Below are 20,306 nucleotides of genomic sequence, written 5' to 3'. Positions count from 1 at the left end.
AAGTATCTTGGGTAAAAAATGATAGTATTCAGGGTCTTCAATAAATACTATAGGAAATGCATGGTCAGCAAGCAATGTGCATGTATATTGGGATTAAAAAAACTTTGTTCACATATGTTAGGAACTAAAGCATGATGTGTGAATCAAACACATTTTAGTCATAAAATATAGATGGTAAAAAGCTACTTGCTGAATTTTCAGACTTCTTAAAAACAGTAAATCAGTTATATACCTATACATATAACAGGGACAAATAATCAGTGAATAAATTAGCATAAACGCACAGAGTAAAAGTAAGAATTGTCCAAATATAATATTGCATAATCTTTTCAAAATAAGACCTGCAGGTCTTCTGGCCAATCAACTGTAATATAACAGGAAGGAAGAGAGATACATTGTACAACTTCAACCTGTCCTACACTATACACATAACAGATCTCAGTGATCTGAACCTGGACAACAGATATAGGAAGTGCGGAAGGTAAGAGGGAACCATCCTACTATTCTCGGTTTACCAGCACGAAGAAAGGTACAAGCTACTTTTATTTCAAAAAACATCAACAGTGGTCCTTTTTGGCTTATATGTTGATCTCTTAGGCAGAGATGTGTGGCACTCTTTGTGGTGCCCCAGAAATGAGAGTCCTCCTGCTCCAAGATCAAGGTACACCCATTCCAAGCCATGAGGTGTGGGGTCTTCTTGGCTGATTACTCACAGAGTAAGGAGGCAAGGCTGGGGCACTGATGGCAAAGCCTAGGCAAGGTCAAGCTGCTGCAGCCACTTCACTTATCCTACACACAGCCAGCCTATTGGCAGGAAAGGGGCCGACTGAGGAGCTACCTCAGGTGCCATGAAAGGGAAGTCCAGAGCTCTGGACAGAATCTCATTCTGAAAGGACCACACAGCAGTAGAGATTGCCGAGCTGTCTCAGTGGACAGATAACCATGAACAGGAGCATTCTGGCAATAGCCCACTGAAGGGGGACACACACAATGAGATGTTGGTCACACTAATTGTGGATCTTTCAACAGACTTGAATCTTTATAACTAGTTTTTAATTGTGTCCCCTTTATGTCAGGCAAAATGGTAGGGTACTCACTGAATAGCCATTCAAGAGAGTCTTAAACTCCCATGCAGTAGCAGCTTTTCCTCATTACCAGTAGGTCTAAAAAATCAATAGTTACAATAGCAACTCTGTACCTTAAAAATGTAGTGGTCTACATCTTAAATATATAATACTGAGGAATGGTTATTACAGCATATCCATAATACATTGACTGTATTAAAATTTTATTTCTGTAATATTTAAAGACAATATAATGTTTAAATAAGCAAGTTGGAAACTGTATTTATAATTTGCTCCTAATTTTATTTTTTAAAAGGATCCAGTGTTGGAAAACTGAAAAGCAGTAAGCCCAACTGTGAAAAGATGTTTTCTCTCAGTGGCTGAAACATCCGTAACATTTTGTTCTTTATGCTTTTCCCTATAGTATACATTTTCTACATGGTGAGCAAAAGTAGATTTACAGTTCTATGTAAAAATAATACAACAATTAATAATACAAGAATAAAGTTTTCAAATACGCACAACTGTAAACCTACTTTTGCCCCACCCTGTATTATAAATACATATTACTTATAAAAAAAATTATACATTTAAAAAGTGACAACTTGTGGTTTTGGAAAACATCTAATCTTTGCGTACCTTTATTAATCTTAACAACACAACCTAGGAAAATGATCTTTCTTTATGAATCACACTTGTGTTTTATTATATAATTAATATATGTAATTTAGCCATCCAGTTACAGATCAAAGAAGGAATTTTTAGGCTCACAACAAATATAGCAGGAAGGACATGAGAGAGAATAAAAATAAATAAATACACTTGCCCTGTCTTGCTACAACCTGATAATTATGACCACAGAGAAATGGCTTTATTAATGAGCCAATATTGTTTAAATACAATATTTTCAGAGGGTTTGAATATCTCCTCCCATATAGCTCTATGAAAAAGTCAGTATCCTCAGAAATGAAGTGATATTGATCATATGGATCAGAGAAAGAGACTAGAAAGTATTTAGACATTATGTGGTTTAACCTCTGATTTTAGAAATGAGACAAAAAAGTAAGTGATTATTCAGTTGTGAACTGTAATTAGCACTGATATATTCCTCCCCCACTTACCTCATCTCATAATACTTTTACCCATATTTATTTGTGGATATTTCCATATTTATGATATAATATGAAGCACTGCATTTCAAAGCAAAACAAAAATATCAAATTTACCTTATTTTATATGGTAAACTTTCACAGTATAAATGTTTAAAAATTGAACAATAATGGTTAATTACCAAAATATATCAACATTGTTCCTATTCAAAACTCACACGTTTTAAATTAGTAGTTCTTAACCTTGACTGTGAGTAGAATCACTTGGAGAGTTTGTAAAAATTCTAATCCTGAGAGACTGTGTGCCCAACCAATCAAATCCTAATCTCCAGTGATAAAGCTCAAGCATCAGGAAATTTTTAAAGCTTTCCAGGTGATTCCAACAGTCATTGCTTTAGATCAGCGGTTCTCAACCTGTGGGTCGTGACCCCTTTGGGGGTCGAATGACCCTTTCACAGGGGTCGCCTAAGACCATCGGAAAACACATAAAATTACATATTGTTTTTGTGATTAATCACTATGCTTTAATTATGTTCAATTTGTAACATTGAAAATACATACTGCATACCAGATATTTACATTACAATTCATAACAGTAGCAAAATTACAGTTACGAAGTAGCAACAAAAATAATTTTATGGTTGGGGGTCACCACAACATGAGGAACTGTATTAACGGGTCACGGCATTAGGAAGGTTGAGAATCACTGCTTTAGATGAAGAAGCATAGGAAGGGAATGTGTTAAAGTCCTAAACTACTTCCTATTTTGAACAAGAGAGTTAAAGGTTTCTATCAAAGCCATTTTGGAAACGATGAACAAGGGAAGCACAGGCAGAGGATAGAAAGTATAGGGTCAGAGATGTCTGGGCTGCGTGACGGTTATCCTGATACTTTGGCTGTGCTGATATTTTGTGTGGTATGTGGACAATGGAAGCAAGGTGACTGTAGAGCCGAATACCACTCAAGGAAAAGAATGGCCTTGGAAGTAGCTACACCTAATTTCTGGACTTTAAAACATTTGCCACAGAATCTAAATAGTTACGTTATACTGATGAGGGGTTAGCCAGAATCACTGACCACTCATGACAGCTATCTGTACCTATCCACTATATGACTTATCACTTGCTTGACAAGGACAGCAAGTCCTTGAATAACGTCATCTTGTTCGAAGTCACTTCCTTATCAGCTTCCTCTGGCATCTCATCAACATAACTCTTGTTTGTATCAATTAGCTGATGATAAGATTGGTTTTGCTATATATGGTTTCACTTAGAGTGCAGAACTTGTAGGCGACATTAAGTGAGGACTTATGTACAGGACCACCTGTTGCATGGTGCTCCCAGGTACTCCTCGATCAGTGAGGCATGGGAGATTCAAGGGCAATGAGGCTCCTGAATAAGCAGCGAATGTAAAAATCTGAGGGGCTTCTATCGCTATAAAGGTAGTTATAAGTGGCAGCAGGCACTCTAAGTTGAATGCTGTTCTCTCCTGGCAGGTGGCCATCGCTGAGATCCTTCTGGAAAGAAATCAAAATCGTAACAGGAGTGGAAAATCACTGGTATCAAGAGCCTTTGGAAGTCAATTTTTATTTGTGTTTATTTCTGGGCTCTATTTCTTTTTCCCCCTGCTGCTGGCCCATTTCTTGCTGAGTGTTCTCTACTTTACCAACTCTCGTGAATTAAAATGCATACCTTTGTTGCAAACTGTAGAAGAAAGTGAATCTGACAATTTAGTAATTATTAAAACTATTACTTATACTCCTCATTCCATTATCCTAACTATACCCTTTAAATTGTACCTTAAGAGCCACATAAGGAATATAACCTTATGACTGTTCAAATACAAAGTACTTTATTCCTTAATCTTTAAGCCTTATTTTAATTAGGGAAACCCTAAACTCCCAAGGTCATAAGAAGATTCGATATAGATAGAAAAATAAGTTATTTTGAAACGTGATTCTAATTTTTAGAGTGATGCAAAATGAAGCTGGCTCACCTCCAAAAGCTTTCCAGGTTCAAAGTAAATTCCTGCCAATACATTATGATTATAGTAATTTAAGTAATAGCGAGATGTTAATGTCCACTCAGTGTCTATTTCCATGGTCATTCTATTTCAGAAAGTGAATCAGAATGAAAGTAAATATGCTTTCACAACATTTTTTTCCAAAGCCTGTCACCATCACAATGGGTACAGAAACAGTTGGGACTAACATATGTTACTCTCTGAAATGAAGATCCCTGTATGCTTTTAACAAGATGAGTCACATTCCTTTCACCAAAGTCAGAAAATGTATCTGCATTACTTTTCTCCCATTTCATTTAGGAGAAGCTAAGGACATCACTAACCTGTCACTCATAAGATACTCAAGCAGCCAAAACCTAACTGAAGAAACCACAGTGTGTTATGAAGCCAATATATTAAAGTAGCCAAGGAAAACCTATACATTTTTAAAAAATCATCTTTCCTTCTAACAAATTAGATGTTGCAAGAGAGAGAGAGGAAGGTGGTGGAAAGAGGACTTGTCCTTAGAAACGATAACTGATTATTAATGCTCATTACCCTATCTACGCCAGACCAAAGGGAACTGACAATCAAAGCATAAGCTATAGCTGAATCCCAACATCTGGAGAGTCTTCTATACTGCCAAAAAAATATGTAGTGTTTTCTCTACTGTATTCTTCTCCATCATAGCACAGATATTGTAAATCATGTTGGTCCCTAGAATGTAAAGAAGTTCAGGTCGCTCATTTTCCCCAAGATCATTTATCATGTAATATTTGAAAAATTCAAAGTGGTGACATTTTTACTTTAGATAACCTGGCTATGCAAATCCTACAAATACTTCCAAGAATCATTTTAAAAACCACATTGGGATCAAGCCTTAATAACTTAAGACTGCAAGCCCATATGAATAAAAACAGCATGGTACTAGCCTAAAAACAGACACATAGATCAGTGAAACAGAATAGAGAGCACAGAAATAAACCCAAGCCTACATAGTCAATTTATCTAAAGACAGTCTCTTCAATAAATGCTACTGGGAAACCTGGATCAATTTCTTACACCATACACAAAAATAAACTTAAAATGGATTAAAGACTTATGTAAGACCCCAAATCATAGAACTCTTAGAATAAAACATACACAGTAAACTTTCTGACATCATTCTCAGTAATAGTTTTCTTTTTTCTGTTTGATATGTCTCCTCAGGTAAGGGAAAGAAAAGAAAACAAACAAATGGGACTACATCAAATAGAAAATTTTGCACAGCAAAGGAACCCATAAACAAAATGAAGAGACAATGGATGAAATAGATGAAGATATAGATGGAGAGATTCATCAATGATACATTGATAAGGGGTTAATATACAAAATATTTAAGAAACTCATACAACTTAACACCAAAAATACCCAATCAAAAATGGTCAGAAGACTTGAATAGGCATTTCTTCAGAGATGACATACAGGTGGCCAATAGATAGATGCTCGACATCACTACATATCAGGGAAATGCAAATCAAAACCACAACGAAATACCACCCAATACCTATCAGAATGGCTACCACCTAATACCTGTCAGAATGGTTATCATCAATAAATCAGCAAGTGTTGTCAAGGATGTGGAGAAAAGAAATTCTTGTGCACTTTATCTGAAGAAATTCAAAACACTAATTTGAAAAGATACATGCACTCCTATGTTCGTTCGTTGCAGTATTATTTACAATAGCCAAGATATGGAAGCAACCTCAGTGTCCATCAATAGACAAATGGATAAAGGAGTGGTATTTTTATATATTGGAATAGTACTTGGTCATAAAAAAAGAATGAAATCTTACCATTGTAACAATATGGATGAACCTAGAGAGTATTATACTAAGTGAAATAAGTCAGAGAAAGACAAATACCATATGATTTCATTTATATGTGGAATCTAAAAAAAAAAAAAAGGAAGAAACAAAATAGAAACAAACTCATAGCTACAAAGAACAAACTGATGGTTGCCAAACCTGGCAGTTGGGGGGTTAGAGGAGTTGGGGGAATGCATGAACAAGGTAAAGGGATTATGAAGTACAAATTGCAAGTTACAAAAACAGTCATGGGGATGTTAAGTACAGCATAGGGAATATAGTCAATAATATTGTAATAACTATACAGTGCCAGGTGGGTACTAGATTTATTGAAGTGATCACTTCCTAAGTTATGTAAATGTCTAAGCAATACATTGTATACCTGAAACATCTAATATTGTATGTCTACTATAATTGAAAAAATGAAGTTTATAAAAGCACACTGAAAAAAGGTTTTGATTCTTTCCTATTAAAGAAGGTACCTGGAAAAGATTCAACATAATAAATTTATATGTTTTTTTGGCAATTCCAGAACACTCACCATAGAGAATTACTCTGCTAACAATTACAATGTTAAAAATATTTTCAGTGTAAATTAATTATCCTCCTGTGTATAATGGCTCCTAAAAGGTTAAACTTGTTTGATAGCCAATTTATTAGACTCAGTAATGGAAATTTCTCAAAATAATTTGAATAAATTATGCTTTTTATCTAGAATACACCAAAATTAATGAAACAACTTTAAGATTAACTTTCAATTTAAAATATCAACTTGTCCTTCAAAAGAAAGGTAAAATGAGTATTTGCAACCATGGTCCATTTTTCTGTCCCTGGGGTTGACTAACAATATCCTACAAAAATAAATCCATTTTTACTGCATTTGCCTGACATACATAATTATTCTTTCATAAAACTGTAAAGCAATTCTGGCAAATAAAATTCTATAAAACACTCTACTTTTATATTATATCCCATTAGAGTTTTGCAAGATCTATGCAGGTCATAAAAACAAGCAACATTCAAGGGAAATTTGGACACAGATTCCCTCTGTCAAAATGCCCTATCTTTGAGGATCTTCAAATACAAGTTGATGTTTACTGATAAGAAGGGAGAGCTCAACACAAATCCTCATCCTAAGAGGGGAGAAGAAGATACAATACGTGTGGTTTCTTTGAGTCCAGCGATAAAACCTGGGCTTGGGAAACCCAAGTCTCCTTTGGATGATTTGCCTGTTCAGATCATTTTTGTGCTTTGGCAGTTGGAAAGAAGGAAGTGCTACATCAAACTGGTCATCAGCAATTAGTCATCCCTAGGTTTCCATCTTCTTATTAGTGATGGTGCCAATGTGAACCCACATTGTGAGACAGGAAGGGCAGCTCTGCCAAGTAAGAGTGCTGATAGTTTAGAAAAATTAGGTGGAATTGTAGAGACACATTGAATGCTGGAGGTCACAACAACCTCCAGCTATAATTGCCTGTACCTGGGAGAAAGCAGCTCTCATACTCCTTAAGAAATTGTCATGGGGAGATGTGAAGGTCTGCGTAGGGCAGTGGTGGGGGTGAGCCATCCCCTCCTGAGACTCTGCTTTCATTAAAAAAATAATAATTTATTTGTTTATTTATTTTTAGAGAGAGGGGAAAGGAGAAAGAGAGGGAGAGAAACATCACTGTGTGGTTGCCTCTCAATCGTGCCCCCACTGGGGACCTGATGTGCAACCTAGTCATGTGCCCTGACTGGGAATCGAACCAGCAACACTTGGTTCACAGGCCGATGCTCAATCCACTGAGCCACACCAGCCAGGTCTGCTTTCATTTCTTAAAGTAATTTACTGCTTCAAGCTTTGAAAACCACAAGTGCTACAGCAAGAATAGACTTTCTCTATGTCTGCTGGCAGGGGAAATACCCTTACATGCAAAGACAAAGTAACAGAAAGTCTAAATTGCACATGTCTAGGGGTTTATAGATCACTATTAGTAGTCCACTTCTCAAATGTCCCTAGCAATGGGCAGTTATTACTCTATATTTAAAGATAATAATGCCAAAAAATTCTGTCACCCATATTCTAAATGATAAGAGCTGCTATAATTTTACAGAGAGGAAAAAAAGTTACTCTTATGAATGAGGCTGTATCCTACTCTTTTTTAAAAGTATATTATATTGATTATGTTGTTACAGTAGTCCCAATTCCTTTTTCCCTTTGCTCCCCTCCACCCAGCACCCCCCTTCCCTCCAGCAATCCCATCCCCCTTAGTTCATGTCCATGGGTTGTGCATATAAGTTCTTTGGCTTCACCCTTTCCTATATCATTCTTAACTTCCCCCTGTCTATTTTGTACCAACTGATAATGCTTCTTTTTTTTTTTTTACTGATTAATGATAAGATTTTATTACATAGTTATAAGATTCATTCAAAAATGTTTCTTTTAGTATGAGAGCCAATAATGCTTTTTAAAATATCAAATTCTGAAATCTGTTTCTTAGTAAATGTAACATAAATAAAAATATGATATGAATCATACAGAGGTTAAGTTTAGTTATCTGAGGTAAACCATAATGCCTACCATAAAATTATGATTTAATAATTATATCTTCCTACATAATCCTCTAATTTTTTAAATGTTTTATTGATTATACTGTTACAGTTATCGCAATTTCTTTTCCCTCTGCTCCCCTCCACCCAGTAACCCTCCTCCCTCCACTTGTCCCCCCCTTTTAGTCCATGCCCATTGGTTGTGCATATAGTTCTTTCTTCTCAACCTCTTCCTGTCTACTCCATTCCCTCCTACTATGCTTCTTAATTCCTGTATCATCTCCCTCCCTTACCCCCTTACCCTTCCCTGCTGACCTCCCCCCAGTATGTTCCTCATACTTATAATTCTTTTTCCACTCTCGTTGCCTACTTAGTTTGCCTTTGTTTCGATTACCTAGCTTCTGTTGTTGGTTGTTGTGATGCATTTTCATTTAAACGTTCATAATTTTGATCCTCCTTCTTCTAAACCAGTCCCTTTAACATCTCATATAACAGTGGTTTGGATCTAATGAACTCCTTCAGTTTTATTTTGCCCTGGAAGCACTTTCTCTGCCCTTCTATTCTGAATGACAGCTTTGCTGGATAGAATATTTGTGGCTGTAGGTTTTTGATTTTCATTACTTTGAATATTTCTTGCCAGTCCCTTCTTGCCTGCAGAGTTTCTTCTGAGAAATCAGCTGATAGTCTTATTGGGACCCTTTGTATGTAATTCTCTTTTTCTCTCTTGCTGCTTTTAAGATTCTCTCTTTATCCTTAATTTTTGACCTTTTGATTATAATGTGTCTTGGAGTGGTTCTCCCTGGGTCCAGTTTTTCTGGAACTCTCTGTGCTTCCTGTACCTGTAAGTCTATTTCTTTCCCCAAGTTCGGGAAGTTCTGCTTCATTATTTTTTCACATAATTTTTCTATTTCTAGTTCTTCTTCTTTGCCCTCTGGCTATCCTACAATTCGAATGTTTGTTCGCTTATAGCTGTCCCAGAGGTTTCTGAGACTCTCTTCATGTTCCTCCCTTTTTGTTTCCTCTTTCTGCACTGGTTGACTGTTTGTTTCTTTCCTATGTTCCAATTTGTTGATTTGATCTCTGGTTTTCATTTCCTCACCACTTGTCTCATGCTTTCGTTCATTTCAGTGTGACTAGCTTTCATTCCTTCCCCATCTTGTTCCAAATCTTTTGTTAATTCTGTAAGCCACCTTATGACTATAGCTCTGAACTGAGCCTCAGAAAGATTTATTTGCTCATCGGTTAGGTCCCTCATCTGCTGCCTGGTGAGCTGTGTCACCAGGATTTCAATTATGGTCTGTTTCATCTTGTCAGTTTTCTGTTTACCTTTGTTTCCTGGGCGGGCTGTAGGGGGTGACACCTCATGCCCTTGTCACTACCCGGCGACCGGAAACCTCTTTCACCGCTCTGTGGTGCTTTGTGTGGGGGCGGGGGTCCAAGATGGATTCCTGCCATTACTCCCAACTGAGAGACTGGAAGGCTCCTTCCCCATAGCCTCACTGTCGAAGGCAATGGAGGTCTGCCTTCCCCAGCGTTGGAATCGCGAGCTCCTGGGTCTCGACTGCAGCTGGGATTGCTCCCCAAGCACCTCTCACACTCCTGCTGCTATCCCTGCTGACAGCACAGCCCGACCTTTCCGTCCTGATTCCGATTTTGCCCCTCCTACCCATCCAGACGAGCACCGCTGGTTTATAACTTCATACGTTGGGCTTCCATGTAGTTTTATTTTCTGGAATTCCTGGTTATCTTTGGGTTTGAGGTAGTTGTATTCCTACTCAGTTGTGGAGGGAGACAGAGCGTGTCAGTCTAAGCTGCCATCTTGGCCGAAAGTCCTGATTATGCTTCTTAATCCCATTTCCCCATTTCTTCTCCTTCCCCCTCCCAGCTGATAACCCTCCAAATGATCCCCATATCTATGATTCTGTTCTATTCTTGTTTGCTTACTTGGATTTTGTTTTTATTTTTTAGATTCGGTTGTTGATAGTTGTGAGTTTGTTGTTATTTCAGTGTTCATAGTTTTGATCTTCTTTTTCTTAAATAAGTCCCTTTGACATTTCATATAGTAATGGCTTGGTGATGATGAACTCTTTTAGCTTAACTTTGTCTTGGAAGCACTTCATCTTCCCTTGCATTCTAAATCATAGCTTTGCAGGATAGAGTAAAATTGGTTGTAGGTCCTTTTCACAACATTGAATACAGTTTGCCAGTCCCTTCTTGCCTGCAAAGTTTCTTTTGAGAAATCAGCTGATAGTTTTACAGGCACCCCTTTATAGGCAACTCATTGCTTCTCTCTTGCTGCTTTTAGGATTCTCTGTTTATCTTTCACCTTTGGCATTTTAATCATGATATGTCTTGGTGTGGTCCCCTCTGGGTCCAGCTCACCCAGGACTCTCCGTGCTTCCTGGACTTGTATATCTACTTCCTTCGCAAAATTTGGGAAATTTTCCTCCATTATTTTTTCACATAAGTTTTCAATTTCTTGCTCTTCCTCTTCTCTTGGCACCCCCATGATTTGGATGTTGGCACATTTGAAGTTGTCCCAGAGGTTCCCAAGCCTCTCCTCATTTTTTTCAAATCCTGTTTCCTCATTTTGTACTGGTTGACTGTTTTTTTCTTCCTTATGTTCCAAATCATTGATTTGAACCCCAGTTTTCTTCCCTTCATTATTGGTTTTGTGTGGATTTTCCTTCGTTTCGCTTAGGATAGCCTTCACTCCTTCTCTTATGCGTTTGCCATCCTCAAGCATATCTGTCAAGTCTGTGAGCATCTTTATCATCAGTGTTTGGAATTCTGCATCTGTTAGGCTGGCTATCTCCTCATCTGTCAGGTTGGTTATCTCCTTGTCACTTAGTTCTTCCACTGGAACCTTGATCTGTTCCCTGTTTTGGGCCATACTTCTCTGTCTCCTCATCTTGACAGGCTCCTGTGTTTGTTTGTCTTTGTGTCTTAGGTAGAGCTGTTGCTCCTGTTATGTTGTATGGGGTGGAGCCTTAGGAATTCGTCAGTACAGGGTGAGTCATTTCACCACATTGTGGCGTTGTATGTCGGGGAGGGGTCAGAGAGGGAACAATGCTGCTTGCTCAGCACTTGCCCTTTTTCCAGGTACTTCTCTCACTTCCGTATGGGACTGGTGCCCCTCTAGCTGTTGCCCTGGCTGTTGTTCCCAGAGTGGATGAGTCTGTGGACATTCTAGGACCATGGGGGCCCTTTAAATAAGTGGACTCTGCTGAGAGACTGGCAGATTCTGCCTCCGCGCCAACCCCCACTGGTTTGCACAGTCAGAAGCAATGAGGCTTGATTTTCCCCGGTGCTGGGACTGTAAGCTGTGTGGTCTGGTAAGGAGCTGGGAACACTCCCCAGGTGTCCCTCCTGACTTTTTAAAGCATGTGACTATGCTTTCTGCTGGCCTGCTCCTGCCACCACCACACCACATCCTTTCCACTCCTGCTCTGCTCCTCCTACCTGTCCGGATGAGTATTTCTTCTTTATACAGTGTTCCCTCACTTATCGCGGGTATTACATTCTAGACCCCCTGTGATAGGTGAAAATCTGCAAAGTAGGAACCTTACATTTACTTTAGTATTTATATATATTTTAAGGCTTGATAAACCCTCCCCACACACTTATAAACCGTTCCCAGTCCCTTATTAATCTTCCCCACTCCCTTAACATTTTCCACACTTTTATAAACACTACTTATGTTCTTAAACATATTCTAGACTCTTACACTTATGTAACTTTAACAACATATGTATACAGTACTGCAAAATCCTGTGGTATAGCGAAAAATCTGCGATAAATAATTAAATATAATATTTTAAAAAATCCTGCGATACAGTGAGGCCGTGATAAGTGAACCGCAATATAGAGAGGAACTACTGTATCTTTTTTTGTTGGACTTCCATGCAGTTTGATTTTCTGGAACTTCTGGTTGTTTCTAGTTTTGAGGTAGTTGTATTCCTTCTTATTTGTGGAGGGATACGTAGCATGTCTGTCTATGCCTCCATCTTGGCTGGAAGTCTGTATCCTACTCTTGAAACATTACAGGGCAAAGGAGGTTTACAGTTGTGAGTATGCAAAACAGTTAATTATTTATTAATGATTCTTTATTAAGTATTGCATTAATTTTCATACAAACAACTGTAAACCTCCTTTTGCCCTACCCTGTATACTCGTAGGTAAGGAAAAATTTAAAATTTCAGCATGTGTTGTATCTATGGGCAAATATAAAATGGTACATAGGATAACTAGGAGTGCTAAGCAAACAATTATTTCTCTATTATTAAGTTGGAGATACTGAGAAACTAAAGGAGGCTCACAGAAAGCTAAGGCACCATGATGGGACATGTAACTTGCCTATCACCTTCAACCAAAGAATAAAAGCCATTTAGAGTTCATCCCATAAGGTAACTGTGACATTCACAATAGTAAATATTCATGACGTTGGTACCTCCTTAAATAGAGGAAGGATAGGAGAATTAGAAGAAAATAGGTAAATACAACCTTAACGGTTTTCTCTTGAAGGATGAGTGCCTTTGTTTATCTATGTTTTTAAATCCAAAATATCTAGGAGAGAGGAAAAGATCTCTGTCTCTTAAGTTCTACTATTAGGTAGGCTTTGATAAAAGGTGAATATGTTCTTGATTTGTTTAACCTATCACAATGGAATTTCTGTTAAAGCATTTCAGTATGTAAGATCCACTAAGTTAAGTATTCCCATCATCATCTGTGTATAAAATTGTAAACACAACCTAAAAAATTATATAAGAAAAGCTTTGCATACTTGTCTTGGATTCACAATTTACATTTCAGGTGAGAAGAGTTTTTTTTGATAAGGCCATTTGTTTCTTTCTTAGAAATACTCTGGAAAACTCTCTCTCATGGTTTAGCAATATATTTCTGCCCAGAGCACTGCAGGTTAATTTTAATGTCCTTGGCTCCCAAAAATATAGCTCATGACACAAATTAAGCTTTAAAACTATTAAATTACAATTTAATTTTGAGTTTTACCAATGCAATATGAACATCTAAAATGATGCTAAGAGTTCCGGCCAAGATAGAGGCATAAACACACACACTGCATCTCCTCACAACTAAGAAGAAATTTACAAGCACTTCAAAACTAAAAAACCCTCAGAAAATCCAGAAAATCGAAACTACAGGGAAGTTCAGCAAAGAAATAAAGAGGAAAAATAAGCCATAAAGGTAGGAGGGGCAGAGAAAGAGGAGTGGAGCAGCAGCTGTGGGGGCGGTGCTTGGCCAGCAGTGGCAGCTGGCGGGCGCACCTAACTGTACCCCGGTGAAAAACAGCCATAGAGTTTAAGACCAAGAAGCAATCCCAGCCCCAAACCTGATCACGTAGCTTGCAGTTCCAGTGCCAGGGAAAATAGAGCTGCATTGCTTCTGACTATGAAAGCAAGTAGGGGCTGGGGTGGAAGAATAAGCTAATAGTCTCAAAAAAGAGGCAGCTTGCTTAGTAAGGGAAGGGGGAGAAGTGCCTAGAAAAGCAGCCGCAATAGGCACTTTTCCCTCTCAGACCTCTCTTCCCCACACAGTGCCAAAATGCAGTGAAACAGTCGCCAGCACTAATAAATACCTAAGGCTCAGCCCCCTATAACATAACAGGTGTGACAGCCCTACCCAATTCACAGAGGCAAACACAGAAAGCTGTCAAGATGAGGAGACAGAGAAGTACTGTCCAGAAAGGGGGGGTGGCAGATGAAGGTCCCAGTGATACAATTAAGCAACGAGCACATAAGGATCCTAACAGAGGAGGAGATAGAAAATCTAACAGATGCCCAGTTTAAGGCATTGATGATTAAGATGCTCACACACTTGACAGAAAAAGTTAAACAGGACGGGGAAAGAATGAAGGCTATCCTGGGTGAAATGAAGGAAAATCCACATGAAACAAGTGGTAAAGGAAAGGAAACCAGGGTTCAAATAAAAAAATTGGAACATAAGGAAGAAACAGTCAACCAGTACAGAAAGAGGAAACGAGAATTTTTAAAAAATGAGGAGAGACTTAGGAACCTCTGGGACAGCTATAAACATGCCAACATCTGAATCATAGGGTTGCCAGAAGGCGAAGAGGGAGAGCAATAAATTGAAAAATTATGTGAAACAATAGTGAAGGAAAACTTTCCTAATTTGGGGAAGGAAATGGACATACTGGTCCAGGAAGCACAGAGAGTCCCAAACAAACTAGACCCAGGGAGGACCACACCAAGATACACCATAATCAAAATGCCAAAGGTTAAGGATAAAGAGAGAATCTTAAAATCAGCAAGAGAGAAGAGGAGAAATACCTACAAAGGGATACCTATAAGACTGTCAGCTGTTTCTCAAAAGAAACTTTGCACGCAAGAAGGGACTGGCAGGACATATTCAAAGTGATGAAAAGCAAGGACTTACAATCTAGATTATTCTATCCAGCAAAGCTATCATTCAGAATGGAAAGGCAGGGAAAGTGCTTCCCAGACAGGGTAAAGCTGAAGGAGTTCATCGTCACCAAGCCATTATTATAGGAAATGTTAAAGGGGCCTATTTAAGAAAAAGAACATCAAAACTATGAACATTAAAGTGAAAACAGTATCACAACTATCAACAACAGAAGCTAGGGAATGGAAACAAAGGCAAACTAAGCAGACAACCAGAGTGGGAACAGAATCATAGGTATGGGGAGCACGTGGGGGGGGGGAGGTCAGCTGATAGGGGGAAGTGGGGAGAGGGAGGGAAATGGTGCGGGAATTAAGCATAGTAGGAGGGTGCAGAATGGACAGGTGGATGTTGAGAAGAGCTCTATTCATGACGCATGGACATGGACTAAGGTGGGGACTGCTGGAGGGAGGGGGGTTGCTGGGTGGAGGGGAGCAAAGGAAAAAGAAATTGGGACAACTGTAACAGTATAATCAATAAAACATACAAAAAATAAAATGATGCTAAGAAATCATTAGTTTTATTAGCTATATGAAGCAAAGAAGCAGTGCTAATTTCTTTATATGCATATTTTTGAAATGAGAAAGTTCTGTAGGTGTTAGCATTTCAATTAACTGTATTTTATTTCAAAGAGAAGAAAAGCCACAAAAGAATAAGGTCTATCAATATTTCATATATGTGAGGACAAGAATATCCAAATAAAAAAGCACAAAGACACATAGCATTTCAGAAATAATATACAAGATGATTCAGGGATGACCCTGTGTCTCTTAGGAGTGTTGTAAATTATATTTCTTTCTCACAATTTACTAAAGGCCACAGAGAGGCAAAGAGAGTGACAGAGAGATGGTTCATGGGAAACTTGACAATACATATGTTACCTAAACATGCATTGCAAAAGTCCAAGGGGAAATAGGCAAATAAACACTTGAAATAAAAACAAATCCTATCTGGCTTAGATAATTCAAAAGTGACAAACTGGCATTTAAATGTCCTGAAAACAAAAGTAAACAACATTTGTCTGAGAAAACAGAAACACATTTCATCTTAAGGAAAGTAACCTTTTACATGAACTATGAAAAAAATTATCGTCTTTTAGAAACCTATATGTCAGCCAACATTCTCCATATTGGTCTCTATGAAACCTCCATCTGTAAGCTCTTGATCTCTAGGAAATTGACATGGGATATAATCAACTCCCAGAAGTTCACCCCCAGAAGATTGCTTGTGGCCTGACTCTATGTCTTGGCTGAAAGATAGATACAATCCAACTCTTAGACTATTTTAAATAGGCTAGTCAAAGATTACTGAATCTCTCTAAATGCAAGCAAATGATCCTTGATGGGGTCAATTAAGAAATAAGTCTGTTTCTTTATGGGGGAGATAGAATGGAGCTCCTTAGCCCAAGAACAGAGGGAGTGCTTCACCATGAGCTTAGAGGACAGAAACACATCACTGTAAATTTAATTGCATATAACATTTTTTGTGTCCATATTGATTAAAAGTTGCTTTTGCTTAAAACTTCTATATTTAAAAAACAAAGTAAGATAATTAGTGAAATAAAGCAAAGAAGTAGTTCAAGCAACTAAATAAAAGATTTCTGCTGTCTGATGAAACTTTGAAGGATTGTTCTTGAGACATTAAGGACAAAGGAAAAAAATGAGAAAAGATAAAAGTACCACAAGATCCTGACAAGGTTAACTTTAAATTCGGTTCTCATGGCTCTCATCCCATGGCAAATGAGGCTGTTTGCACGAACCCTGAGTCATACCTAATTCAAAAATAAAATGAGGGGCATCTTGCCAAAAAGAAAACACCAAGAAAGTTGTTTCTAAGAAGCACAAATGAGGAATTACTGCAATTATTTGTTCTGTTTTTATAAGTAGCATCATTCTTGTCCCTGTGGGGTTTTTATGGCCCCTCCAAAAATATATCCATGCAAATTTTATTTTTCAAAGCATTATACTATATAATAAAATGCTATCTTTTAAGAAAATGATCTAATAGTAAACATAATGGACCATACCAATTGTAATGGGAAGAAAATCTCTAAAACTCACAAAACTGTAATTTTCTTTTACAAGTAAATAACGTTAAATTATGCCCCAAATTATATTTTCCACAAGTAGGACTTAAAATTTTCTTTGTTGTGATTAGTGATCCTAAAATTGGCCCCAGATTTTATTTTCACAGCGAGCTGCCTTACCTCAGCTCACTAATACCAAGTGGGAGAAGACTGTTCCCACCCTCTCTACATCACAGGCTCTCAATCCTTCTAGCTAATCCTGACCCTTGGAATAATCTCTGGATTATTAATAATCTCAGCATCTGCTGAGAGGGTACATGCTGCCCTGGCTACCATTTATAAGCTCTCATGTGTGAAGCCAGCCTCTTGTTGGGCTGGGATGCCTCACTTCAGAAATTCTAGGAATTTCCTGCCATAGGAGCTCCTGTTACTGATCCACTTTCTTATGTGGGCAGAAACCAAACAAGCACCAAGACCACACTCTTTGCTATAACCAAACTATATAAAAAGCAGATAAGGAGAATCTAAGTCATGTAAAATGGTGCATCAATTTGAAACTACCTGTGGCTTACACATTTCAAAGTTCATACCACATTAATAAATTTTAGATGGTGTGTTAGCCTTCCATTTCTAGATCTCTGAAACAAATGGTACAAACCAGTCCTGGTCAAGATGTCTGAGCCTGCTGGGTACCCCTGATGAACAGTGGCACGTCACCACAGATGGCACACTTTTCTCAGGTGCTCCATGCTCCACAAGACCTGCCCTCTGTCCCCAGCCTCATGCCATGACATTTTCCCACTTTAGCACATTCCTGGTCTAGTGGCTTTGCTCATATGTACCAAGCTCCTCCTTGCCTCATTACCTTCAAATAAACTATTTCTTCCTCTAGTAGGCCCTTCTTTCTTCCCATTTTCTCTGGCTACCCACCCTTCCCACCTTAGTTAAAAGTTAAAGATCAACTTTACAGGGATCTATTTCTCTGAGTAGATCTCATCCCTCAGTCCCCAAATCAGAGCAGAAGCTTTACTCCCTCATATATTTGTCAGAAGTATGACTAGGATTTATCTGTTAATTAATGTAAATGTAGGTTTTCTTGCTATAAACTCCAACAAGGCAGGACAAGAACAGTTTCTGCCTTCTTTTGCTGTGTTTCCAGAATCTGGGCCAGGGCCTGGCATTCAACAAATATTTGTTAAAATAATAAATCTAATCTAATCGATAAAATGTCATATAATTCTTCAACCCTTTGACATACTTCAAAATACTTATTATGATCCCCATTTTACAGATAAGGAAAGTAGGAATCAGAGAAGAGAAATTTATTCAAGTTCACACTGCTAGCAGGAAATAGCAGAACCCAGACTTACACAAAGAACTTTGACTCTGAAGCTGAAGCTCTAAGATATTTGTTCATGAAATTAGCGCATCACCCACAAAGAGTTACCTAGCAATCTATGTCCTCATGGAGCTTCATGATGAGAAGAATAAGATGAAAATTGTCGATGTTCTCTCCCAACACAGGACTGATATATTATACTGATTTCTGCATGTGGACTCAACAATTTAAGTGCCTTATTGAGTACAAATGAGAGAGAGAGAAAGTAAAAAGACACTTACCATAATTCCAGTAAGCAAACAGACTCCTTTCCCACAGTATGTGTTAGGTACCATGTCACCATAACCAATGGAGAGAAAAGTTATTGATATCAACCACATCGCTCCAAGGAAGTTGCTAGTAACATCCTGTTGATCATGGTATCTGAAAAATAGTAAGCAAAGACAGGCCTTTATAATTAATCTACAGTGTGGTTCCTAAGGCCAGTTTGATTCAGTTCAATGAATTCACTAAGCATCTTCTATAACCTACCCTATTTAGAGGTTTTTCAAAGTTCACAGTGGTAAATAAAATTGAGGTTCCACCTCTGAAATCTGAAAGACATCACAATGTTCCTCGGCTTAAAAAAAAGCTGAAAGAGAAACTGCAAAATATAAAAACAGTGTTCTCACTGGTGTAATTAATAAATGTACATTTATGCTTGAACCCCGCTCTGGCCTCTGCCACTTCTCATCATTCCTGGATGCGCGCCGAGGTGTTGGATTTCCTGGACAACAAGCAGCCACCCTATCTCACCCCACACGCTTGTAGCAGAGGGAGCCATGGTGTTCCCCTTGCTTAGGCTGTCTTTTGCAAACTTTACTTTCCTACTTGGCTAACTTTTAGTCATCTTTCAAAATAAATTCAAGTGGAACCCTTTCTGTCTACCCTGGCACCAGCTGCTCCTCTGGCTCACTCAGTGCCTGGTGTGTTTCTCCATCCTGGATGTGTGTACTGTCGACCCTGTGGTCCTGTGCCAGCTGTGCTCCTTGAAGACAAAAGCTGTACCTTTGATCACACAGCCCCTGCTGAGAACCAGAGCTGAATAAAAGCTGTTCCCTCAGTAGTTGCACACACAGAGTTGTAGTCAAAAAGAGGGGAAGGGATAGTTTATCATGATTATTCTATGAGGTGTCGTTTTTTTCTAGTGAGGAGGAAGTTGTTTATATCACAAACATATCTTATGATGTTCTGCTTGAACCAGCAAATCCCACTCTGTGGGGTCAGCTGCCACATGACAGCCTGTCTGCTATAGTCACAGTCATTCCTCACAGCCAGTGAGCCTGAGGGTCAATTCCTACCCACTGATGTGCCAACAGCAAACAAGGCTCAACTACAACAGGAGGGTACACACAACCCACACAAGCGACAACCCTGGAGTCCCCAGTTCAGTTGACTAGAAACACTGTGTCACTGGGTCACACAGGACACCTACTACACAAGGCCACTCTGGGAAGACCAGGAGATGTAGCAGCTCTACCTAATACATAGAAACAAACACAGGGAGTCAGCCAAAATGAGAAGACAAAGAAACATGTCCCCAGTAAAGGAACAGAACAAATTCCAGAAAAAGAAATAAACAAAATGGAGACAAGCAACCCATCACTTGTAGAATTCAAAACACTGGTGATAAGGATTCTCATTGACCTTCAGGGAAGAAGAGAGGAACTCAGTGAGAAATCCAACAAAGAAATAAAAAACATAAAAATGGAGATATAAACATAATAAAAAGTAAAAAATGAAGGCTATAATAACTGAAATGAATTATACCATAGAAAGAAAAAATAGTATATTAGGTAAAGAAGAGGCGCTAATCTGGTTTGGAAGACAAAGTAGCAGAAAGCACCTAATCCGTACAGCAAAAAGGAAAAAAAGAATTAAAAAAAAATGAGGATAGTTTTAAGGGACATCAGG

The 20,306-nt window shown here is 38.3% G+C and overlaps 1 protein-coding gene across 2 annotated transcripts in view; it reads right to left on the bottom strand.

The window, feature by feature from the left end:
• The window catches only part of KCNN2 (potassium calcium-activated channel subfamily N member 2), a 382,062-nt gene that overhangs the window by 18,538 nt on the left and 343,218 nt on the right, over nt 1–20,306 (bottom strand). For both annotated transcript variants that reach the window (XM_090276594.1, XM_090276595.1), the window contains one exon: nt 18,635–18,776. In XM_090276594.1, coding sequence (XP_090132720.1) covers nt 18,635–18,776 — 142 coding nt within the window. The remainder of the gene's footprint in view (nt 1–18,634; nt 18,777–20,306) is intronic.

This window comes from Furipterus horrens, unplaced genomic scaffold (genome assembly GCF_987537825.1).
Source record: "Furipterus horrens unplaced genomic scaffold, mFurHor1.1.pri manual_scaffold_5, whole genome shotgun sequence".
Lineage (NCBI taxonomy): Eukaryota > Metazoa > Chordata > Mammalia > Chiroptera > Furipteridae > Furipterus > Furipterus horrens.
The sequence above is the reverse complement of the archived record's forward strand: the minus strand, read 5'-3'. Positions and strand labels throughout refer to the sequence as shown.